This window comes from Teleopsis dalmanni, chromosome 1, assembly GCF_002237135.1.
Source record: "Teleopsis dalmanni isolate 2A chromosome 1, ASM223713v2, whole genome shotgun sequence".
In the NCBI taxonomy this organism is placed as follows: domain Eukaryota; kingdom Metazoa; phylum Arthropoda; class Insecta; order Diptera; family Diopsidae; genus Teleopsis; species Teleopsis dalmanni.
Window position 1 is genome coordinate 194,639,246 of NC_051846.1, and position 27,713 is coordinate 194,666,958.

Genomic DNA, 27,713 nt, shown 5'->3' on the forward strand with positions numbered 1-27,713 from the left:
TGCGACATTTAAAAATACTTCAATAAAATTGTAAAATAAAAAAATACTATCTATGCTTAGAGTTAAGGCTTCATAATAGGTAGGATCAGCATATTAAAGCTTTAAAATTATGTAGTATCTTTCCTGTTCATTCAAAACTTCTATATATTAAGTCCTTTTGTAAAGGATTGTACTTGCATTATTTATCACTGAGTAATAGGTATAATAGTTACGACCCAAAATTCAATTAACCATAGCAGGAACATGAAAGGTATCCCTTTTTTGTGCTTTAGTTTCGTTTGTTGTAAAAGAAGAAGCAAATATTTATAAGATTATATTAAATTTTTAAAATAATTATAATTAAATTATTCAATCCGTTTGTGCAGTTTTTGTAAAGTTTTTCGGAATTTGTGTAAATATAATATAATACAAAGCCAAACTAAAACTACATAATAAAATCATAATTGCTAACCTACAAATTAAAATAATTAGTAAAAATTAATTAGTATTCAAAATTAATTACATATAAATATATATATTAAAGTGCGTTTTTCGTGTTTAGGTATGTAAGTGTAAGCGTTAGTGTAGATTATTATTTTGTGCATATTAAAGCCAAATACTGCAGAAAATAATAGTAAAGCAGCTTTAAAAAAAATCACAAAGCTCACTTTATGGCCCTTGGATCTTCTCGTTGGTATTTTGCAAACTCTAAAAATATTTCCTCTAAAGTCGTTTGACTAATTGAATAATCTTCAACATTGAGTTCTTCACGATTGCGTTCCATCAGACCAAAAATTTGCGACCATTTAATGCTAAAAAGTGGAATGTAGAATGTGAGTATACCCTGATATTCCTCCCTAAAATAGAAGTAAAAATTTATATTTATTTCAAAAGTTTCTCTCCTTAGACAATCTATGGTACTTACTGCAATATTGCTTGAGGAAATTCTCGTTCCACAAATTCTTTGACATTAGCTATCTCTTGCTGTAATACTTGTGTTGGAACTGACCGCTCATCATCATAATTTTTGCTACTAAAATTGTTTGAAAGAAAATAAAATATTTTGTTATTGGATAATAGAGGTATTAAGAAAAAAAAACTTACTTTCTAGAGGCGCGTTTTATGAGTTCCGTGTTACGTTTTACTTTAATTTTTAAAATCAAGCCTTTAGAGAATTTATTCTTCAAATGTTGTGTTGATCCAATACATTTAAATTCACCATTTACCATTATTGCCAAACGTGTACATAAAGCCTCACATTCTTCCATACTATGTGAAGTTAATATAATTGACTTGCCAGAATCACGTATACGACAAACCATATTCCATAACTGACGTCTAGCAGCAGGATCCATACCAGTTGTAGGTTCATCAAGATATATAACTGCTGGTCGTCCAATAACAGCAATAGCTGTACTCAATTTACGTTTATTGCCACCACTATAAGCTTTTGTTTCTTTATCAATATGTTTCATAAAACCAAATGATTTAGCCAACTCTTCAGATATATGCGTAATTCGATTTCGTTGCACTCCGCGTAGTAGGCAAAATATTTTTAACGTTTCGCGTCCAGTAAGATCCTCTAACAACGCATCAAACTGAGGACAGTATCCGATTTCTTTGTATATATTGTTCATGTCGCTTTCCAAACTCATTCCTTTAACATATGCCGAACCGGATGTGATGCGCTCATCACCAGTCATCATTTTAAAAGTAGTCGTTTTACCAGCACCATTTACGCCAAGCAAACCAAAGCATTCAGTTCTAAAAGTTATAAGTTATAATTATTAGGTAGCCTTGGAGTAGTTTTACTTACTGTTTTACACATAGAGAAATTTGATTTACAGCTAAAAATTTGCCATAATACTTTGTAACACGATCTAGAACTAAATTCTGTTCAACCAATTCTTCACTTCGCAATGCCAGTATACGTTGACGTTCATTATCAACATCTTCATCAAGGTACCCATCTTCTGGTGGTGGAGGAGGTTTACTAAATTTTATAAATTGACAAAACCGATAGAAAAAGTAGTTTTAAGACAATTGTTATATAAACTTACAAGGCGCGTTTGCGTATATTATACATAAGTTCACTTATCACACCATATTCACGTATTATAATTACTAAGAATAGTACAACAGAAACTGTAATCATATAAATTGTTTCAGGTAATATGCCAGGCTCTTTCCAATCAAAGTATGGTGTTGTATCTTAATATAATTGAAAAAACAAAGAATAAACCAATTAAATATAAATAATTATTTCGGTCAATCAATAAATAAATCCATAGAATAAATACAATTTTTATTAATTAAAAAAATAAATTATTAATAATTAAATACAAGAATTATTTCCAAGACCACCGATGATGGGTATTTGGCAATATTCGAAACAGCTGTATGGTCAGCCAAAAACTCAATTAATAAAATAATATAAAAAATAAAATTTTTGTTGTTGTAGTTCACTACTGTTCGAAAAAACACTACTGTTTGTAAAAAATAAATTATTAAATAAATTTCTTTCAACTTACTACAACATTTGGGCATCATTTGGCAACGCAAAGCATCCGGCAATATTGCTATAATTTGACTACTGCAAGCATTACGTGTAGCTACGTTAACATAAATTTTATTCAAACCCATTGCCAATGAGAAATGTGGGAATGCTCTAAAGAACCATTGCAGCATATTAGCAGTATCCTTAGTGTCGAAGAAATCAAAGGACATTACCATAATGACAATAAATAACGCCATACCTATTGACAATATAAAATATAAATATATGATTAATTTAAAAACATGTTTTAGAGCTCCCGGTGATATCTTCCGGGATCACTTGGCATCGGAATCCATGTACCGCAAATATAGCCGTACACGCTGTTTCTCCAAGTACGAAAGAACTATCCATGCTTAAATAACTTTACCGTAATATTAACACTTACCAGCAAAAATATTTATAATAGATATACGTGCAAAACCAGTGGCAGGTTCCGTAAAGAAGAATGAAATTATATATGTAAAAGGAAGCACAGAAAATCCAAATATCAAGAGCAATAAAAAGTATCGCGCTAAAAACAAAAAGTAAATTAACAGTTCTTTAATTTAAAATACTTTACTCATAATTACCTAATTCACCAAATGTGGAAAAGCCATTTTCTTGGAAGCAGGCTAATGTAATGACTAGAACCAAGGCAGTAAATGTATAAGTTAGCATGTCCCAAAGAAATTGTGTTAACCAAAAAGTCAAAACCTTAACTCCACCAACGAATTGTAATAGTTTTGAACGGGATTCTCGTTCTTTGATCAAAAAAAGTATATAGAAAGCACTAACAAAGCTCATACAGAAACATAAGTTTGTAGCCAATTGTGTACCCAAATTGTTACCAATATTCAACTGACTCAAAAGGGTTTCAGTAGTGTAGGGTAGAGGAGCATTAGAAACAGAAATTGAAGTAGTATTTCCCAAAAGTACTCTACAAGAAATATATATATTATACAATTTAATACTATTTTTGAGTTTCACTTTTACTTACTTAGCCATAGCATTGTGTACCATATTAACAGTCAATGGAGCCGTATGCAATGGTTGATTGTTAAGCCATGCAGTAAAATTGCTTTTTGAAATCGTGGCACCGGCTAAGTAACGTGAATTAATTCGTACTTGTAATGTCTTCCCCAATTCTAGCATATAGTTTGTAAATGATTTTGAACCTGTTGATTCGAATTCATAATTGCGACCATATGAAGTTGCTAATACTTTATAAGCAGCGGCTACTTGTGACTCAAAAGAGTTTTCTTCAACATCAGGCGCAGTTTCGAGTACAGAAACTGCTGTCGGATATTGCATCAAATTCAATGTTATAGGACGTAATTCATTAAATGTACCCTGTGTGCGACTTATGAGTATAGTCACAACAACGAAAAATATTGGCATGATATTTTGTATAGCCAAGAGTAACTTATTTCTGTACGTATAAAGAATTTTTTTCAAAAACATAGCATGCCACTGATTTACCACTAGATCAGTTCCTTGTAATAGGCGTGTATTCTCATCAAAAATTTTATCAGCTGAAATTAAAGAAAATTTATTTCTTTATATTTTATATTATTTCCATTTAATATCAATTGACTTACAGTGCATTGATTCAATATCTTCATCTGCATAACCACTTCCTCCATTCATTATAGCACTATGCAATTTACGTTTTCCATCACCACTGTTCTCAGCGCCAACTTTCATAAAAACTTCTTCCATTGAAGTAATACCAACTCCATAGCCATTCAAATTTAAATTTTCAGAATTGTTTTCCAAAGCTCTGAACATTTCTTCAAATACCGTTGAGTAATTATCAGGCAGTTGATAGGAAAGTTCTGCTCCAATATCGCTCTCCGGTTGCAAACCGGGTATAAAACCATTAAGTAACTCGGTGACTTCAATTGAATTGCAGTTTTCACGTTTTACACAAATCTTTATTATATAAGATAATTTACAAATAAATTATTTTATAAATACAAATTTAATGAAGTTAAATAAAAAATTTTTAAAATTAACTCACCAAGTGATAACCAGAGCCATATTTTTTCTTCAAGAAAAATGATGTGCCGTGACATTTTAATTCACCATCACACATAATTGCTATACGGTCACCCAAAATATCGGCTTCATCCATAAAATGTGTTGTCAACAAAATGGTACGTCCCATTTTTTCAGCTTGCAATAGATCCCACAACTGCCGTCTAGCAGATGGATCCATACCCGAACTGGGTTCATCACAAAGTACTACTTTAGTATCTCCACATAAAGCACAACAAACTGACAACTTTCGTTTCATACCACCAGATAATTTAGATGATGCCACATTTGCTTTATCTTCCAATTCAATCATTCTCAAATATTTATCCACTTCTTTTTTTATTGCTTCACCTTTGAGTCCCTTTAATCGACTAAAGAACACAATATGGTTAGCTACACTGAGATCGTCAAAAAGTACATTATGTTGTGGGCAAATGCCTAACGACATACGTGCACCATCTATATTTGTGCGTATATCACTACCATTAACGATAGCAGTTCCTGCTGTTGGTGGAAACATGCCTGTGAGCATTGAAATTGTAGTTGTTTTACCAGCACCATTATGACCCAATAGCACTGTAATTTCATCTTCATACATGTTAACAGAAAGTCCTTTAACAACCATTTTATCACCATACTTTTTCTTAAGATTCTTAACTTGCAAGCCTATATATTTGCCAGTTGGCTCCGCCTCAAAAGCATCCGGATTTTTACGTATTATATCACTATTTGGTATATCTTCTACACCAATATATTCACTTTCTCCACACCAAAACTTCGCAGTAAACGGAAAGTTCCACTTTTTGGGCACACCAAAATCACCCGGAAATATTTGTTCTATATATAAGCAAATTGTCATATAAATAATACAAGAAAGTAGTAACATTGTCATTATTAAGCCAAGTGATAAGCTATCATCAACAGATACAGGTTTAAATAAATTACTCCATTGCAAGCCTTCGCCGGTGCCTTCAAGTGCAAGTATAACTTTGAAGCCAAAAGCCATAGCAGTGTTCGATACTAAACTCCAACCCAACTTATCAGCCAAACTTAAGTCTTGATAAGTGTTATAAGTAAATGAGAAAGGCAAATAAGCAATGAACCAAACGAGACCAGTAACCGCGGCTGCAGTGCTAGCCTTTGAAAAGAATGTGGCCATCATGAAACAAAAGCAAATACTGGCAATCACGTAAACAAGTAGGAAAACAAATAACGCCGACCAACTGGAATAGGTGAGCACTGCCACACCATCAGTCCATTTAATCTGTAAATTAAAAACAAAATCTTAGTGTCTATAATTTAAATTCACTTCATTTTAATTTAAACTCACTTTAATTAAAATTGTAATTAAAAGCGCTGAAATTCCCAACATCAAGAATGATTTAACAAACCAAGCTGTCCAATGTATCCAGTTATTAAGACCCATTATTTTCATAACTTCCTTCAGTTGTTTTTCCTTTTCATTTGTTATATACTAGAAATTAGAAATAAGCGTTATCTAGTGCACAGTAATATTAAATTATAATTGCAACTTACTTTTGTTATATAAGTACAAGGATAAATAAAACTCAATAATATAATCAATGACATTATCGATGCAAGACCTTCGAGTAAAGGATCGAAAATATACTCTGGATACGGATAACGTTGCATAACAACATCAGGTAAATTATCATTACCGCTAGCATACTTCATATACGCCATGGAAATAGAATTTTGTACCGGAATGAAACCTTCCCGCAAATAACCTACTGGTATGCCACCGTCAGAAGCATTTGGGTTACGTGGGCCAGTCAAATCGAATAACGGAAAGAGTATCATCGTTAGCCAAGTTAGGGCGATGTTGAAAGTGGAAGTACGTAGTTCACTGGGAAAGCGTAAGGAATAGGAAAAGTTTGTTGGATACGTTTCAATGTTGGCCCAAGCGTCATCGAATTGTACACCAGCAAAATAATTATATTTCGATAGTTCAATTCCCAATACTGATGAGTTGGGATGTCCTTTATAGGAGACCAACTTTAAAGTCTCAGTTGCAGACTTTACTATTTTATCCAGTAATGGATTTGTAGGCGAGTAATGCAGTTCCATCGCTGGGTACTTTATACTACTTTGCAATCCAACCGAATCTCTATATATTTATATAATGTATTCATTAAAGTTAAATAATAAAAATATTTAAAATATAAGAAATTAAGAACAAAAAAATTATCAGCAATACTAATTTAGCATGCTTTCATTAAGATGAGATAATATAAGCAGTTGCAATTAACTATGTTCTCATTATAGTTGTAGGTGTTGTTAATTTTTTTATTAATTAATTTTTAATTAACTGTTGTTAGTATGGAAAGCGGGATTGCAATTCAAGCTTCAAATTAATAATTGTGCAGTTTTAGTGAGTTTGGTAAAATTTATTTGTGTAATATTTCCAATTCCAACTACATACTACAATACATATAATAGGGTAAATTTCATGAGATTTTCTGTGATGTCTTATAAATATAATTATAATTGTGAAGATTTTCAGGCCATGAATGCACACATCAAAACTATATATTACATAGGTAATATTACAATATATATAGTCATTCAAAAAAATTTTGTAAATATAAAATTATAGAGAATAGAAATAATTAAAAGTTGTAATCTATATTTTTATTAACAAATGACATCATAAGGATTTGTATAGACAGTAACAGTTTTGAATGGACGAGTTTACTAAAGCGCCCCGTATCTACTATCGAGACCAACATGAAAAATATTTAGGTTGCCACATCCGCCGATTACGTGGCATTGTGATGAAGTTCAATAACTTAGTACAAAAAAATGTGCAAAAAAATGTATAACGTTAAATATAGTAATTAATAAATTTAATGCTATTGAAAGTTTAAAGACGGAATGGCTAATTATTTTTTCTGCCTCTCACTTTATTCACCTGCTATTGTGTATAGATATACGATTTTTGAGCTTCAAAAGCTGGTATATTTGAAATAAAAAGCGGTCATGTGATGAATTTTTTAAAATAAATTATAAAACTGAAAAGAATTTTGTATATTATTTAAAAAATCAAAGGAAATGATAAGGAGAACTACTAGGTAGTATTTTACTAATTAGCAGAAGCAAGCCACACCAAACATTCATAAAAATTTGTTTTAATTTTATTGCATATTTATAGGGGATAAAAAATAAAGGATTTACTTCTAGAAACTTACTAATCAAACAATTAATTGTAAACTTAAAACGTAAAATCTTTAAAAACTATAAACAAAAATTATATTATTAATTAATTATATTTTTTTATATTGTAGAAACTTTCTTCAAAGTTTCGAACTAAGTTCCGCTCCGAACTAAGCAAATACAATTAGAATAAGTCATTTCTCCACACCTAGGATGAATAGGGATGGGTGCATAATTTATTGTTTTATCTTAAAGCCATTTATTGTATAGTATTGAATTGTCAGTCAACTTGTGTCCGCTACATTACATTTTGAAATACTTTAAGTTTAATAGAAATTATGACATTTATTAGTAAAATAGAATTTTAGGTCAAAATATTTTAGAAACTGTAGTTTATTCGTCAGTGACTACTTATGATAGAACTATGTTAACTTCATATTTTAACCAACAACAACATGTTCAAAATAAGTAATAATAATACATTATTACCGGAAAAGAAAAACTTTTAATATATTAGACAGAAAAATTGATGAGCAAAGCAAGCAGGAACAAACACCCTAATTTTTTTTATCGCTTTACTTTATTAATGATATAGTGCAAATATTTAAAGTTATTAGTTACTACAAATTAGTGAAAAATTAATTAAAAAGAAACGTATTAGAATTACAGTTTGAAAAATAAGTAAGAAAATATATAATCATCGACTACTTTCAACTAGAATCAATTACCTTGATTTGAATGCTTTCATCATAGCTTGCACCATTCTAGCATGAGCTATAGATTTTCTGAAATATTCCCGTTTACACAATAAAGTTTATAACATCTCTTAAACACTTTATTTCACTAATAATGTTTAGTTTTATAGTAAATTAAAAATTGATTAAAATAAATTTAAAACTTATAAAAAGTATATAAACTGCAAGTAGTTTTTCGAATTCGTCATATGCTATATCATAGAAATTAATTTAATAATATAAATAATATTTAAAAAAATATAGAAAATTATTTAAATAAGCATTTGGCAAGCTAAAAAAAAACTAAATACATGAATTTCCATTGTCTAATTAAAAATATTTACTAATATTTTAGAAATTTTATATTTAATAGATATAAACAAATTATGACTAGATATCGTTCAAATATCAGTTTCTTTACGATAAATTCTACTACACACTATATAATCCCTAAGATATTTATTAGATTATTTCAACTTCTTGATATTTTTTATTGAATAAAAGGTATATTTATATCTTTTGTCAATTTTATTCTACGATCAAAGTATATGACTGGGGAATGTATGACTAATTTTAAAACAATATAATATTGTAAAACTTTTCTATATAGCTTATATAGTTTATTCAAAATCAATTTCTAATGAAGTTATATACTTTATTAGTTGCTTTCAACTGCTATCAATTATAAAGTCATAACCTCTAATAGTTACTTAGAAATTCATTAAATAATCTGCTTAATTCTATGAACAATAACTTAATCTTGTTTAAATGTAATCAGAATTCCGTAAATAAAATTACAATAATTTCTTTGCATTTACTGTAATTATTGATTATCGCGTGCGAGAACTTAGTGTTTTTGCTCATAAAAAGCCTTATCACTTCAAATCAATACAGTAAGAATTAAAACGTATATAAAGTAAGTACTCATAAAAAAATAATTAATACTGTTTCATGCAAAATTTTATATACTCACTTGAAAAAGTCAAGATTGGATATATTCAGCGATGGATATTCAGTCACTGGCTTAGATTCGGCCACTACAAGTGTTCGCACCAACACCAGCAGAAGTGAGAAAATCGCCGGCAATAATAGCTCTATTACGAGTTGCCATTTGTTGTTCCATTGCAAAATCCAATTTTTCCACAATAATAATCTAAATTTTTCCCAATTACTGACCTTTGCCATTTTATAATGTATCAGACATTTACGCAAGACAGCAAAAAATGTGTGTTAAAAATTAATTTCAATTGTTGATTGACTTCACTTAAAGTAATTCTATTTGTGCTCCGATGTGGTCGAGCCTATAAATAAAATTAAAACAAAAATTAACTTTTATTAACATATATCGAATTTATGACACTCGTAAGATATGATGTCATTTACTCTATTGATAAAATAAATGCATTATATTAACTACGTAAATATTTTAAGTATGAGATAAAATAATTATCGAATTCTATTATCAATTTACTATTATATTAACTAATATAATAATATGCTATATATAAGAAAAACTACTTATCGACTTCTATTACATTCGATTAAATTTCATTATACCACATTTTATTAATATATTGCATATCAATCTAATTGTTTTAATAGTAAACAATAAAAGGTTATAAAGGCTGCTCATATTAATATAATGAGCCTTTCAATAAATAAAAAAATTATTTTATGTGAAATAATAATAATTTGTTACATCACATATTATGTATCATAACATAAATTTTTAAGTAATAATGTTTAAATGTCATATAAGTAGATATACGGAACGAAAGTGTCCCCAATCTATTATCTGGTGCTGACAGTACTTCGCTTGTAACTAGAACAACACATTTGGCGTTCCCAATCGAAAATAATGGTGTTAAAATATCACCACTTATGCAGAACGAAGTTCAAGTTATATCTACAGCGCTGCAAATCATTAACGTGACAGGTTTATTTGCAGAATTGTTCAAGTCTGGCAGTGATTTGTTAATAAAAACTCCAATTTTAATCATTTTCATGTAAAAGACCCTCTTAAGAATACTATGTGAAGGTTTGAAGTCACATGCCAAGTCACTAATTGAAGTTTATCAGTTCGGTTTTCTACCTGGTCGTTCCACCATTGACAAAATACTCACAACTAACATGACTCTGTTGTTCATAAAGCAGCTTTTGATAGTCCCATAAGAAATCGCATCGCAAGTCTACAATATCTAAATTTGATATCCCTGTCAAGGTTCAGTCAAGGTTGGATTGTTTTCCGAACCTTTTGATAAGATATCGTAATTCAAACAGTGCAAATATTCATTGTAATGGTATACCATTTAACCAACTTTGCTGCTATCAAAATAAATATGTGAAAATAAGCGTGGCGGTGAATACGGGTAAAAAGAAGATAAATGTGTCTTTCAAACGCCACGTTAATTACTGGCAATTGAAATTTTGAAGCTAAGAAATATTTGATATATCTGTCATAACTAACGACGAGGATGTTAGGCTGCAGATAAGACGAAAAAAGGTGCTGAATTCCTATTATGTGGTACAATGAGCTCTATAGACTATTGGAATATAAAGCTCTCTGTATCTCTCGATCGACAAATCGTGCTTGTGTATGATGCGGATGCAGGGTTGTTGTCATATAATATACGAAACATCACAGGAGTGTTTGTGAAAAGAATTCTTCGTTAGCTGTTTAGTCCTATTGCCCTTTTAATTGGCAATAAACTATTGTATCCAACATAGATATTGTTCAGCGAATCAACATCTAGAAGCATTGCTAGCTTGGTAATGTCATAAGGATGGTAGACCTTCAACAAAATGAAGTTCGCAGTCACAGTCAATGGAAAAATATGTAGGGAAATTTATTGTTACAGGGGAGATGATCGAGTTGAGGAACACTAACCCCACACGCGGTATCTAAAATGGAGAAGCTATGCACGCAGCAAGGGCGTCTAGAGAGGAATGATGCGTAAGACTGTAACTAGATTTCGAATTATTATAACTAATTACTAAGTTAACTAAGTGATAGAAACTAATCTATAAACTTGAAACTTACAAGGTCTTTCTCTTCAGGAGACTTTTATATCTCCAGAGAACATATTTTATTATTAAAAAAACTTAGGCAAATATGTCATTAGGCTTAAATAAATCACCTATTGCTTATCTTACAATTGCTATAAGTCCGAATATAATTCGTGATTCAATGAGACCCACGTGTTAGGGAAAAGCAATGTTCTATTTGTAACCAACTCTAAATAACTGTTTAACGATATAATATCTCATTTAATTTAATTTAATATTTTTTTTGTCGCAAATATAAAAAAGCATTATTTTACTTATTAATAACCCAAATGCATGATTCACAATTAAAAATGCAAAATCATTTGATATAAACTTTGGAATGTACATATAAAGGTTAAGAGAAAAAAAATCAAAAATGAAATTTAATTGCACGTAAACAACATTATAGAACTATCTAGAGAAGAAGGCGTCACTTTAGAATACTCTAAGGTTTCATTAAAGTTTAAAGCATACAATATTTTGCTAATTGGATATAATATCTTATGCAATAAAAAATTTTTTTAACAAAAGTACAAGAATAAAAAACGAGTTTTTAAACATTTAAGACAATTAAAATATTTTATAAGAAATAATGAAGATAATTACTCTTTTCTACTAGCAATTTAAGCATTATAAGTTAAGTTAAGCTGGCATATAGCAGTATTTTGCATCAAAACTTATTTAAGCACAAAAAATCTTTCGTTAGGTAAGATACTCTCCATATGGCAGACTTAAAGGTGGTGCATATATATATCATGCCTTTTGGTACTCTCCAAAGGTTGTTTAATCTAAAATATTAACTTATATTCTTCTAAATCGAATATAGCGTATTTACATAAATTTAGTAATAGTTCTTATATTCAAATATTAAGTGATATTGGTAAGTATACATTAAAAAAGCGTTTCAGAGACTGCAGCAAATAGTAGCCAGATGATACAAGGTCCAGGCTATACATTGGATGCATAAAAGTTTCCGTACCAGTTTCCGTGAATTGGTTCCGAATCATTAGAAAAGTGTGTATCCATTAAGAAAGCTTTGAAACAAATAACAGTTAGATGGTACACGGTCCGAGCTATATGATAGATGCTTAAAAACTTCTGCACCAATCACAAAGAAAAATATGTCACTTTGATTTAAGTGTGACGTGTTCATTTGACGTTTTGGTTTTCTCAGATACCGACACCATATAGTGAAATGCGAATACTTACTAATATCACTCAATATATACTACATGATGTACTATGTTAAGCTTAGAACTTACAGCAATGATTGTTATTTTCGTATTCCGACTATAATATATAAAAATATATTAAGTTGGTTAATAAGTTTGGGGACTGGATTTGAAATATCCATATATAGTTGTCTTTTAATTTATGAAACCTATTTCTTTAGAATTTATATTAAAATTAAATACAAGTATATACTCTAATAACACAAAATAAATCAACGCGTTTATACTTAGACTTATCAAACCAATTTAGCATATTTTCATATGGATTTTGTATAGTTTTTATATGAAAAATGACACATATTGCAGAATATTTATGAAGTATATTTATATCTTAAACTAAACATTGCTTACAACTACTATATACTTTGCTTATTGTTAGTCTTTATTATTGGATAGTTAATAAACCCAAAGTAATGGTTTTTATTTAAATTGAATTTGTAATAAAAAAAAAATAAAATAATCATTAGGTGATAAAATATATTAAGCAGTATTTTGTATTTAATATTTTATTACAATATTTAATTAGAAAAATTAAACTAGAGGGTTTCAGCATGCAAAAAAGAATGTATTTCTTGCATGTAGCAAGAAATCTAGCTAACATTAAAAAATTATTTTTTTTTATAGTAACTATTATTTAATAATAGTTTATGTGCACATATCAATTAATTATAACTTCAGCAGTTTTGTTATTGAGGGAAAAAAAGCAAAGATAAAGCACTTATGAACAAATTTAAAATCAAAAATATATTCGTTAGATATGTTAGATATTAGAAATTAATATATAATTATTGTATAAATCAGAAAATTTATAAATTAACTTCAAGAATAATGAAAGCAAAATCAATGTTAACTACGTTATCATTTACATTACAATTTAAGTGTAAATGATAGCTAAACCTTTTGAAATTTAAATCTTAGATTACAAAAATGTTTATCCGCTCAATTAATTCATGGTAGCAAATAAATTAAATTGTCTGTGTAATTTCATTTAATCTAATTAAGTGGAATGTACTTAAAGAAAGTGACAGTATTTTCATTCTATTATTCCTCTTATTTTCAATTGAATTGTTTGCGTATAATGAAAGCTTAAATGGACTTAAAATACCTGTAAACCCTATAGCAATTAAACATGTAATATGGACAAATCTTCATATAAACAAAAACACGGGGAATATTCAATTTAATCTAATCAATTAATTTGTGTATCTGATCAAAAAAACTAATTTTGCACAAAGTTGCTAGAAAAACACGAAATAAAAATCACAAGTCATTTTGTATTTATAAAATAAAAGAAATTTTAGATTATTTTAATGCCGATTGCTGATTGCCGACTTCCAACAGACTTTTAACTATATAAACTTTATACTCGTCTGCGTACTTTTGTTCTCAGTTAGCACCTGTCTGAGTACTGCATGAGGTACAAATGTGTTGATTTCATTTGCAGATACTTGAATTGATACTGAGAAATTCCATTTTACTATTTTAAACTCGATGATTCATGAATAGTTCATTCATAATTTATTTTATTATTTTTTAAATAATTGTAGATTTTAAAACTTTTAAGTTGATATAATTGATTAAGTCGTAATAATAATCAAAATTATAATATATAAAAAATGTGGACTTTTCTATTGAAGGGAAAGAGGAGAATATATTATTTCTCGTTCTTTATAAATAATATCTTATAGTATTTAAAACTTTTAAGTTGCTATAAAAAGATGTCGTAATAATTATCAAAATTATAATATATAAAAAATTTTGACTTCTCTATTGAAGGGAAAGAGGAGAATTTATAATTTCGCGTTCTTTATAAATAATATGTTATAGTATTTAAAACTTTTAAGTTGCTATAAACAGACTTCGTAATAATTATCAAAATTCTAATATATAAAATATTAGGATATTTTTCTATTGAATGGAACGATTAGAATTTATAATTTCTCGTTTTTTATAAATCAGATATTATAGTATTTAAAACTTTTAAATTGCTATAAACAGACTTCGTAATAATTATCAAAATTATAATTTAGACTTCTCTATTGTAGGGGAAGAGGAGAATTTATTATATCTAGCTATGCAAGCATTTCTTTATAAATAATATGTTATAGTATATACAGTTTTTCAGCATTATTCTTCAAGACTTATTTGTGTTTGAAATATAAATAATATTATTAAATTAAAATAAAAATAAAATAAATTTCGGATACAACAAATGCTCAATTCAATACTAATTATTTTTTAAACTCAAGATTCAAATTCAAAATCTATTTCCACTTATTTTTTTTATTAAAAATAAATTAACAGCGTATAAAAACCGTTTTCATTCATAATTAAAATATAAATAATATATAATTAATATATATTTAATCTCTACTCTCCACATTTTAATCACTTTAGTCAGTCATACTTACTGCTCCTAATTCAATAAAATTGTGCACTAAAAATGTACTATGATTACCAATGAATATTTTCTATATTTCCGTTCTCATGACCGTATACCTTAGCGTTCGTATAAAAACTGTTCGAATACGTGTTTCATTAAAATGATTAGTGTTTACACATAGTACAACACATATATTATTTTCGTTCAAATTTCTATCTATCTAATTTTCTATTTATGATAATGTTTGATAACCATTCCATGTACCTTGATAAGCTTTCCATGACACTGAGTGCGTTACCCTGAACAATGTTAAGGTAAAAGAAACAAAAAGCTATACATTATTAAATTTTTCACAGGAGTTCACGAGATACATTGCACGTGAACAACTATTTAAGTTTTTTTTAATGCAATTCATTCAATATTGAAAAAAACATTTTTTTATAATTATTTATGTATTCCCTTGTTATATTAGGTCTCAGTTTGTACCTACTTTATTTGTGTTTTACTTGAGTTTTACTACGAATAGCTAGTAGACATATTGTTTAGACCTTATGTATGATTTACGAGTTTATCTATAATTTAATTATAACTTTTCAGATTGTTCAGTTGCGCTTTTTATTTTTTCAAATAAAGTATTATTAAAAGCAATAGAAAACATTTACGAAAAATTTTTCGAAATCATTTCGAATTTACAATATGATCGATCGCCTTTATCGCATACTATGGTTCTTGGGGTCAACAAAGAATTTGCACGCTGCACGTATATGAACTGAAGGGATCTTCATCCATTTATGTAGAATAGATTTTTTCAGCCAATCAACATTTTTATATACTTTTTACTACCGACATTAGTCTGAAAAATACTAAATAACAAAAAGTCGAGCGGGTTTATATTTAGTAATCATGCATGTTAGTATGGAGGCGAAATAAAGTTTGGACCGTTATCAAACCGTTGTTGTTGGTTGCTGCGCGCTGTCTATGAAGTTGCAAAATCATACTGAAAAGTCAATTTTCTAAGCATTAACGGATATGTTTAGTTGTAACGACTTTGGAACACCTTTCAAAAATCCTCCAAAAATATAGAGCGATGAAAGACTGTGACGACCGTCAAAACCATAATAAATGATAGTGTTGTGATATTTGGAAATTGATTTCATTCCTACAATAGCAATTGAAATACCAATAGAGTAGTAAGTAAACCATGATAAATTAGTGTTTTAGTATTTGGATATTGATTCCATTCCTGCAATAGCAACAGTCCCTTTTGTCAATTGAACCTAACTTTTGTTCTGGATAATCCAAGAAATCTACTTTTTTTGGAATTTCTAAAATTTTACGTCTAGTTTTGTCTAGGTGAAGCCTTAATAGGTCTTAACAACTTCTACGATTTTCTCATGAGTTAGTAACGTTCTGCTACTTTATGACTCGAGGGTTCTAATAATATAGCGCTATCACACGATTACTTTTGAGTTCCGTCACAGATAAAATTTTTTTTTAAGAGACTAAGCTGTTTTCACACTTTTATAACTAATAAAATCAGTAGGCATTTTTGAAATCAGTAGGAGTTTGGACGCATTGTTACCACTAGTTCAAAAGTTATTGTAGTTTGAAATTAGGTGATGATTATGTCGGTACATAGCAGTTGGTGCTAAGAACATAAATTTTTTTCTATCACCTGAATTAATTTTAAAATTTTATAGTTTTTTATCATCACACATAACCTCCACTTTTGTAGTATAGTATATCACTATATTTAGAGGTAATCCATAGATGGACACCACAAACGCTTCTTACAGAATATTGGGTTTAACTATATATATTAATGGATATAGTTAAACCTAATATTCTGCGTGTGGGTGGTGTCCATCTATATATATATATAATATGTGTATTATCCAAGTGTCACATGAAAAAATAAATCGTCCTATACCAAAATTCTTCAGTATATCAGTGTTAGTTTTTGCAAGAGTACTCTTGCTAACACTTTCATAGTCCAGGCAAATCTGGTATAAACAATTTAGTGTTATATAAATTTAAACATTATATCACTTTTAGATAGTGTTTTCTCTCGTAAAACAAAACTATATAACTGTTTTATAAACACGACTGCAATTTAAACTTTACAAAATGTTTAAATTAAAATTTATATAACCTTATCAAGATTAAAAAAGAATATAATTAAATAATAACATATTACGTATATATAGCGAGTAATCATTTTAATATTGAAATAAAGCATGACATAAAGTATTTCAAAACCTTCGATAGCTCAGTTGGTAGAGCGGTGGACTGTAGATGGTTTTAAGAAGAATATACAACAGATATCCATAGGTCGCTGGTTCAAATCCGGCTCGAAGGAAACGTTTTTTTTTTAATTCTTAATTCAATTAAATTTTTTTCCTACATATATGCAATATATTTAATTACATTTCATTATTTAAATATTACAATTCAATAAATAATGCAATTTTCATCAAAAATTAATAAGACCGAGGCCATATGTTATTAATAATTTTCGTATTTGCCTTTGGTTGCTTTTAGTATTATCGATTAAAGTTCGTATACTTCTTATCAATATTAGTAAAAATAAAAATTGTTTATAAACATAAATATATTTAAAGCAACACACATATTAGTATAAAAAATATCGTTTAGGTTTTCAAGCTTCAATTCTGTCCAAAACTGCAGAACTGTGCAAAATTTGATAAGAAAAAATATTACATGAATTAAAAAACCAAATAATTTTAATTATCAGCAATTTTGTAGTAGTCAAACTACAATTAAATGGATAATTAAAATAAATTTACATAATAAATAAAATTTAATTTCTAGAAAATTGCGCAGAATTTATACTCGTATATACATTAAGACCGAAAGGTTTTCGGATATTCTCATTTAAAATTCGCGCGCTGTATATTTTTCGATATTTTAAGTTTATGTAGTTTGGCAGCACTGTCCTTAATTACTATGCCAAAAATGAGCGCGATCTGTCGGACAGTTCGTTTACGGCAGCTGTTGAAACCAGTTCACCTCAGTAGTGCGTTGCGAAAAAAACAATGGAAAAAAATATTGAACAAAGAGTTTGCATCAAATTTTGTTTTTCGAACGAAATTTCGTGTGCAGAATCGTTGCGAATGCTACAAAAGGCTTATGGGGAATCAGTTTTATCGAAAACTCAAGTTTATGAGTGGTACAAAGCCTTTCAGGACTGTCGTACGACCGTCGAAGACATGCCGCGTTCTGGACGACCTTCGACCTCTACCACCGACGAAAACATTGAAAAGGCAAAGGAAATCGTGTTCAAAAATCCTCATGTGAGTGTTAGAGAGATAGCACGAGAGCTAGGCATCGGTCGTGAGATGGCTCGTTTGATTTTGGTGGACAATTTGTGTATGCGACGTGTCAACGCCCGGCTTGTTCCGATTCACCTCAATTTGTTCAACATTATCAACGATTTTAAGGCCAAACATTCAATAAATACCATCGAACAGCCACCGTATTCACCTGATCTTGCACCGTGTGACTTTTTCCTGTTTCCCAACCTCAAATTACCACTCAGAGGAACGCGTTTTGAATCCATAGAAGACGTAAAACAGAATTCGCAGAGGGAACTCAAAGCCATACCGGAAAGCGCCTATAAAAAATGTTTTGATGATTGGAAGAAACGTTGGCATTTGTGTATCGCTTCTAATGGAGCATATTTTGAAGGAGATAAAATAAATATTGATGAAGGTTAAGAATTTTGCGTTTTATTTAAAATTTCCCGAAAACTTTTCGGTCACAATGTATACTCGCTCGCTAGTAAAGGGCAAAATAATAAAATTGATATTATCGAAGAAATATTAGAAATAAAATTTTTATGACAATAAACATTATTTTGATAACAACAATGTACTGAATTCGAAATTGATAATAATATCTATTAATACTGCTAGTTACATCTGTATTATTAATATGGAAAATGTTTATACAGACGATTCCATCAGAAATTTATTCGTACAAATTAAACGGCTATTATTTTTTATATTATTGTCAATGTTGGCGTACTTAATTTTTATTCATCATTTATAATTCAATGTATAATATACATATTCGTCAGCCTGGATATCAGACGAAGAATCACCATTGTTTATAGTTGCTACTATGGGCACAGTAAGCAATTGGGATGTAGAGCTCTCTCTCGACAAAAAAAAGATAACGCTCTATAGGTCGCTCATTCTCCCTATGCTTCTGTATGGCGCAGAAGCATCGACGTTATCACAGAATGATAAAGCAACACTGGAAGTGTTCGAGAGAAAAGTTTTTCGTAAGATCTTTGATCCTCTACGAGTTAGTAACGACTACTGCATACGAAGGAACCACGAGCTATACGAGCTTTATCACAACAATGATATAATTCAGCGAATTAACATCCAGTGGCATCGGTGGCTTCATCATATCGTGAGAATGGTTGAATATGCTCCACCGAAAAAGGTGTTTGAAACAGTAGTTGGCGGAAGAAGCTATAGAGTTAGACCGTGTCTCCGGTGGAGTGATCAAGTGAAGGGAGTACTAACTAGACTTGATGTACGAGACTGGAAAAGACGCGCAAGCAAAATATACATATTCTTGTTAAGTTGAGGTGTAATATTTTTAGACCTCAATTAAAGTTATGAAAGAATAAGAAAGGTACTAATTCAAATGCTAATGCTTTGTACTATACGACAAATTTGCAATAGCAATGATGTTGCCTGGTGGCAACATCAGGAATTTTTTTCTAATCACTTTTATGATTTTTTTTTTGTTAGCTCAACTTAATATACAGAAAAATATATCAAATATTTTACTTTAATACAGAGAATATGTTGTAAATTCTTGAAAATGTTACAAGTTTAATTTATTGATTTTATAGTATAAAACGTTGACCAAATACTTTCTTTCTATATACAATACATCAGCAAAATTACCATAAATTGTACCGACAATCTACACCCCGAAGCAAATAAGGAAAAACTGAAGGATTTACTTACATTAATTGCTTTTGTTCATTCAAAAAGAACACCTACGCACTCAAACAAGGTCGCCAACTCAGCCAACTCAGCCAACTCACTTTCATTATTTATTAGTAAAATCTACATAAAAATAATGGATTATTTCCACTAAGCTCAGTGACCAATTAAATGTCATATTTCATATAAAATGTTCCCTAGTTTATCAATTTAAATTGTTATGTAACATTTAATATGCAACAATTTTATAAAACACTTCCACCGATAAAATCATTTATAGCCAACACGTGTCCTGCATTGCAAAGGGAATTGTCAATAAATATTTTATAAAAAGGTAGTGAAATATTTGCTAATAAAAATTACAAACAAAAAATTGTTGCTATTTATTGTTGAATGACGTAATGATTTGTAAACTATGCGTTGATAATAAGTGCTATAAATTATCGTCTTCATACGTCACAACTATATACCGGGTGTAATCTAAAGTAATGAGAATCTTGAAATTGCACAAAATGTATCTTATTTATCGAATTTTTTTTTATGTATTGGTTGCACTGATAGTGATGTACACTGAAACTGTCAGGGAATATCGATACTTAGTTTATGTTTACAAATACAAATAAATACACCAATACTTCCAAAATATTATATCCTGTCTTTAACAATGAATCTATGTGAGATGATGTTCTGCAAGATATCAGAAACTCTGTCAGGAGAGCCACGACGAATTTGAAAATGGCAAAAGTTCTGATAACATCACTTTAATTGTTAAAAAGATGAAAAAAATTTAACGGATTATGCTTGCTTTTAGAAAAAATAACACTGGGAAGGTTTCACATGTCATAAAGCTCATACGAAATTTGTTCTGATACTTTATTTCTTATCCTCCTATGCTTATCCACTATATTACTCAACGTTTTTAACCAAATAGTAAATAATAATAATTAACTCTATATTAATTTAATTTTTTTAGTAAATAAGGTAAAGACAAAAGTGCACACGGCCTTAGTAAATCATAGTAAAAATTTAAAGAAATCTCAGTAGATGATATTCGTTTCCACTTGTTACATGTAACGTCAAGGCTAAAGCTTCTATCATTTATGGTTATTATTCCTCATTCATTATACCTTGTTACATGTAACGTTAAAACTGAAGCTTCTATCATTTATGATTATTTGTTTTCAATATTTTATATAAAATTCGTATTAAATGATGTTTATTACAATCTGAATTGTGATATACTCAACGCTATATTTGTCGAAGCCTTATAGACACATTTTAATTTCCTATAAAACAAACTTATCTCTCAATTTATCTCTATCTAAACTCTCTATTTCTCTCGGTCGTCTTTTTTTCTATTTCCCTCCCTTTCTCTTTCCATGCCTAACTCTTTCTATTACTCTTTCTTATGCTTGCTATGTTTCCCGTTCCCTCCATAAGCTTCCCCCTTCAAGTAAGAGGTAAAAATATTCCTGAGGTTGGCATGCCTGTCGTAAAAGGCGACTAAAATCCCGGTACCACACCGACACTTATGCTGGGAATATGCGTGGTAGTAAGTGACGCGGCACTTGCGACACTCGACCGAAGGTGTAAATCCGGTACTATGAGGGTCAATGGCCCGCAACTTCGGCTGACCTTACCAGTTGAGGTTGGAGTCGTAGTGGCTGTGGTTAATACCCAAACTTACGCAGGAAGAATGTTCAGTTAAATGGTTGCATTTAGGTACACTAGGTGCTACAGCCCAAATTGTAGCAGAAGTTTAAGATTTGTCTCGCATCCTACCAAAATGCAAGTTATGTCTTGCATGCATCTCTTCATTGATAACCGGCAGAATTACTAAGGAGATTCCAATGGGGCGTTCATGGGCGCAATGTAACAATGTATGTGTGAAGAACATCGTGATGTTAAGCCTACCTTGCAGGAAACCATGTTAATAATACAGAGATGTCCCTCTATAAGCTAACTTTGCTTTGTTTCTCTCTCTCTCTCCTTCTTTATTGAACTTATTTTAAAGACTAAAATTTTTAGTGTCCACGTGACGATTAAAAATATGAATGGTTTCTTTATTAAATTCTTTAAAGGTGGTTGTAGATAGCTTAAGCTACACACTATAGATTTCAATATTTTTCTCCTATTATAAAAGTAGTGATTTATGCCATGCGATAAGATGATCCAAGACATATATTACAGCCATTTTATAGTAATTTAAGTCTTTTAAAACCTTTATGTGACAATGTTTAGTAATAAAAATAAAATTTCGCTTTCATATGAAGTTGATAATTAATCTTATCAATTTCGTACTGGTCAATACTTTTTCCATTATCTTAGACCAAAATGAACTAATGCTTAATCATTATCACATTTCTTACTCATTTAGCCTTTTAGCATGTTTTTTGACAGAACACCCAACGTACTATCCAACATATTTAAATTGGTATGCATATCTCATATTTGAAAGATAGTTACTGTTGACATAGATCAAAATTTTTATATTTAGAGGATGTCATGCATTTATAGAATACAGTTAATTATAACAGTTTAAACTTAGTTGAAATATTTTAATTATTTAATAAATAGTCTGTCAAAAAAATTATATGCTAATTTAATTAAATTATAAATGATTATAAAAAACGATTAAATGTCCAAATAGTTGCGTCATTAGTATATATATTATCGACACACAAGTATATAAACAAATATACAATGGTTGTTTACCAGGAAATGAAATTATTCGGTAAAACAAAAATCAATAATTAAATTTTATTGTAGAATTTAATTATTACAATTCAGAAAATTCAGAAAAGAAAATGCATAGATATTAACTAAACAGTGGGATGAATTTAATTTTAACCTAGACAAATTAATAGATAAAAACATATTTCAATCTCCCGTTAATATAAAAATACTAATTATTATTATCAAGAAATACAAAGTTTAATTAAACTAATTAAATTAATTAAACTAATTATAAAAAATTAAAAAAAAAATTTTATTTGCTTGTGTTCTCATTCAATTCATTCAATATATCACATAAAGCCACTACTCTTGCACTTCGTAGTACATTCCATTCGAAATACATTCACTTACTTGACGTTTTAAAATTATATATTAAATATATCTCAGTGCTTGTAAGGGTCAACAGAACATTAGGTCGAAAACCTAATAGCAACTATTTGGAATTATAGCAGACATTATGGTTTGTATTGTGTTTCTATCTTTCCATCCTTACGTGCAGTCAAAGCAATTCATTTTTTCTGTAAAGATTAACGCGGTTCCGTAAATGTGTGTAGCGCTTTAGAGAACTCTCTTTTAATATTAATAATATTTATAACTATATAAAAATTTTATAACAGTTTCTGCGCGATATATTAGTTGAATACCATCAAGAAATGAGATGCTCTGTTATGCGAAAACACCTCCAAACAGTACTCAAAATCATCAACACTGTGATATTTGGTCAACTGTGAGCAAAGAATATACACTTCTCGAACTAATAACAAGCTTAACTTTCAGATCATTCAAAATGATTTCATTTACGTCTTCTGGGCTAATCCCTGAAGAGTTTGTATCTTTGGTGTCTATACAGCAACGTTTGAAGACATATGAGCACGTAAGACCCTGCTGAATCTCCCGATCAATTGAAAATAAGCCCTACTCAACTATTTACGATTTCGTATTTACTCTGTAGCTCTAATTTGACTTGTGTAAGCACACAAATCGGATATTCTGTGGTGCATTATTGGACGTGCATATTGATTAATGAAATCTGTATGTTTGACTAGTAGGCACTAGTACTCCCTCACGTTTCACTTTAAAAAAAAAAAAAGAACAGCATTTATGTTAGTTTTGAATATGCGATGTTTTGTAACTGTGAATACAATATATGGAGTTATATATATTTTTGTAAAGAAAAAAGACCGTATTGATTCTGAGAATAACATCTTTTTCTGTCCTACTTTCATATCTTTTTCTTTTCAAGGTATATTATTAGTTGGATGGATATTAGCTCCTGGATTTGTAATTAAATTGACAAAAGATACTTATTCACTACTGATGATCTTTTTCTTTCTCTAAGTTTTAGCCCAATCTTTGAAGTTTTTGTACAATAAATTTTACTCTAGAGAATGAAGTGGGCACACATGATAAGCATACTTCGTGTCTTCAAGTCTTATAACTGAAATAATTTACGAAAAAGGACAGGCTTACCAACAACTCAGAATGGTACCAGGCTCCTCGGGGAGATATGTAGATCTGAGGTCAATCATTGCTTAGTCTGATGAAGTGATAAACAATAATCAAGTCAAAGCGTAGAGAGGGGTTATGAACAAACCTCGCAGTTAATAGAGAGTAAAAGTGCTCAAGTGCACTGACTCAACTAGCCTCAACATAATAATTAATAAAAACGTATCAACTATGTGATGATAATTCCATTACTTCATTCTTGAAATCTGTTAAATCGCATCAATCAGATAATATATCGACTGCCTGATGCTAACTCCATTTCTTCTGGGATAAACAATAAATATTATATATTACACCCTAGTATATATATGTATATATTCCATTATTTCATTCTTGAATTCTGTTAAATTGCGTCAATCAGATAACATATCGGCTGCCTGATATATATATATATATACATATATATATATATATTTATATATATATATTTATTTATAAGATGTATTAAGCATTAAATTAAAGCGTATTTAAATGACTGAAAAATATTGAAGATTTTAACTCTTTTGAACCTTTTTTAGAGAAATATAGCTTTATATAACTACATGCTTTTTTAAGTAGAGTCTTTGACAATCTGTATCTCTGTAAGTACATAAAATGATATATTGTATTGCACTTAAATGCTACCAGAGTATAACAAGCTCCTTTTTTTATTATTTTCCTTGCTCTTTTTTTATTTACTTAGCCGGTTATATTATTGACTCGTAAAATTTCGCCTGCTGTTTTATTGACAAAATATTTTTTATTTACTTTTTAAAGTATTTAAAATATGACTAATTGATTTTATACAGACTTGTATATCTATTACGAATTTATTTTTTTTAAGATATTTAAATTAATTACTTCATTTATATAAAATTAACATATTTAAATACACTTATGTATTTGTCAAAATTCAATTAATTTCAAATACAAACAAATCATTAACAAATTAAATAAACAACCGAAAACTACGGGGAATAAATAGTCAAATAAGGTGTATTTAACACCTTATTAAAAATCCATACCACAGTTATAAACATTATTTTAGTTGATACTGGATTTTAATTAAATTCTCCCACTGTGAAAATATTTTCATAGTTCAAAGCCGATAGCGAAAATTAACACTTTTTTATGTAATATTATAAAAATATAATTAAAAACTGAAACACGCACACACCAAGAATTGCATTTGTATATACATTATTATATTTTATTATCAATTAGAAATTACATAAACACAAAATTACCCTGTATACATGAAAAAAAAATCCAATTTGAAGTTTTCTTTACGAATCGAATGCTTATCGAATGGACTCCGTTTGGTGTAATTGCATTTTTCTTATTAGAATTTTGGGCTGTGCGTCACTGTGCTTGCGAATTCAACTCGTTGGACTGTGCGCAAAAAAATACGTAGGACTGCTTCAGCTCCGATTTTAATAACAAAAAAATCAATTTTTTCTTTTATTCAATTTTATCAATAAACCAAATAAATAGTAAATTTATTCATTACATAAAATCACAATTTATTTACATTTATTGCTTATGCATTTGTTGTTTTTGTAGTTGTCATTTTTTTCATTTTACCAAACAAGAAATGCAAAAGAATTTCATCACAAACACAGCCAACAACAAATATCGCAGTTTATTCTAAAACTTTTTTCTTTTTTAATACACTTTATTTTTATTTAGTGATATTATATGTAATAAAATTTATATTAAAAAAATAATTTAGTTAATGGCTAAAAATTATTAAATAATTTTTATTATAGAGCCCTGCACTTTTAGTACAAAAAGCAACGAATTCTAAACCATTACTAAAGAATTATAATATTTGCCTATACTTTTTGTACACACGGGTGAGTCGTGTTCGGTTTTTAATAATTTTAACAAGCTTTACATCATTTTTGCTCTCCATCGCCGAAATAAATAAACAACAGCTGTTCTTAGAAGTGTACTCAACATATGACGTCACAGCTGTTGAGATAGAAAAATATGTTTCCGTGATGCCACCTCGAAAAATTTGCTTTATTATTCAATAAATTATTTATTGTATTGTATAGTACAAATGCTAAATTCAAATAAAAATAAAATAAATCAATATCATTAGTTTACATACAAACACTTAAATATTTGAAATAATAATATTTTTGAAATTATTATTTAATTTGAGATATATATTAAAAAATATATCAATAATTTTATTAATTTAAAAAAAAATTGTTAGAAGTTCAAATTGTGAAAAACTGCTTTATAAAATCAGATAGAACTATAGACTATAAAGATAACCATGTGTGAGTTCGAGTACATTGATGGTAAATTAAACGAAATAGTAAATTATGTCGGCATGGCAGCGAATATTGATATTTTACCAATATTACCATTGTAAAAATTTTATATGTTTAATAAATTTATAAATACATTCAAAAACTTTTAACAGAAAATAATAAATAAGTGCAGTTAATGAATATTTATATAAATGCAATGCAAAAAATATCTAGAAAATATATTTACTTTACCTTTATTTACTCGAACTCGCACACGGCCTAAATAAACTCAAAAAATCGAGTAAATTAAAGCTATATAGAAAAATAGAAAATATTAAATGAACACCATGTAACCAACATAAATAGCAACTTTCAATTTTGTGGAGAAACATGCGTGATACCACTGGTAGATATGTATTTATCAAAAATCAAACAATGAATAAAAAGATGCCATGATGAAAGAGACTAATTCAGTAATAGTCCCCTATATAATATCTCCCTAAAAATAATATAGTAGATGTTTCAAATATTATCGATTTTCATTTAAATACGAACAAAATCCAAATTTTATTAATATAATCTTCAACACAAAATATATCATTTTCTAAAGTTTATGCTGCGGTAATATTTATAAAAGAAGCACTCACATATTTTTAACTTACTTACGTTTACAAATACAAATTAAAGAAATCTACGAATTTCGCAGAGATGATATTATCCATGAAAGATTTCAGTCGTTGCTATTGTAACTAATAGTACATTCCCATTGTTTCATTTAGGCACTTGTTCATTTATATTAATGAGTGAACGTTCACATTATAATGAGCTCACGTATGCAGCTGATAGAACTTTAATAAATTTCATTTAATATTATCACACAAAAAAATTAAATGTATAATTGATACATTAAATCATTTATATACATTTTATACATCAATTAAATATTCAATTAATAAAAACAAAGATTTTATTAAATACTTACTTCCTCAGTGCCTCTGTTTACAGCTCAGCTGTTGTTTGTTTACATTTTACATATAAAATTCGAAGTATATTCTACCTATTTTTATATTTTAAAATCAATTTTGGTTGCAAAGTCGATTTCCACCAGCAGTATTCTAAA

General features: G+C 29.0%; 1 protein-coding gene and 1 non-coding gene across 5 annotated transcripts; one reads left to right on the top strand and one right to left on the bottom strand.

Annotated features, from left to right (window-relative positions):
• LOC119671032 (ATP-binding cassette sub-family A member 3) lies at nucleotides 1-25,798 on the bottom strand. 4 transcript variants are annotated; one of them, XM_038081520.1, is made up of 17 exons: nucleotides 25,577-25,798; nucleotides 9,434-9,761; nucleotides 8,455-8,511; nucleotides 6,089-6,680; nucleotides 5,883-6,026; nucleotides 4,536-5,816; nucleotides 4,114-4,447; nucleotides 3,513-4,047; nucleotides 3,106-3,452; nucleotides 2,922-3,047; nucleotides 2,511-2,735; nucleotides 2,040-2,190; nucleotides 1,796-1,972; nucleotides 1,084-1,743; nucleotides 905-1,012; nucleotides 648-836; nucleotides 1-266 (listed from the first exon to the last, which is right to left on the bottom strand). In XM_038081520.1, exons 2-17 carry the CDS (start codon nucleotides 9,643-9,645, stop codon nucleotides 227-229), a joined length of 5,178 nt encoding a protein of 1,725 aa, XP_037937448.1. In that variant the 5' UTR covers nucleotides 9,646-9,761; nucleotides 25,577-25,798; the 3' UTR covers nucleotides 1-226. The 4 variants fall into 4 exon arrangements, with proteins under 4 accessions (XP_037937448.1, XP_037937449.1, XP_037937450.1 ...); XM_038081521.1 differs by lacking the exon at nucleotides 25,577-25,798 and adding an exon at nucleotides 15,149-15,233; XM_038081522.1 differs by lacking the exon at nucleotides 25,577-25,798 and adding an exon at nucleotides 15,196-15,214.
• Trnay-gua lies at nucleotides 17,379-17,479 on the top strand. Its single transcript has 2 exons — nucleotides 17,379-17,415; nucleotides 17,444-17,479. It is a non-coding gene; the product is annotated as a tRNA-Tyr (tRNA).
• Nucleotides 25,799-27,713: the final 1,915 nt, after the last annotated feature.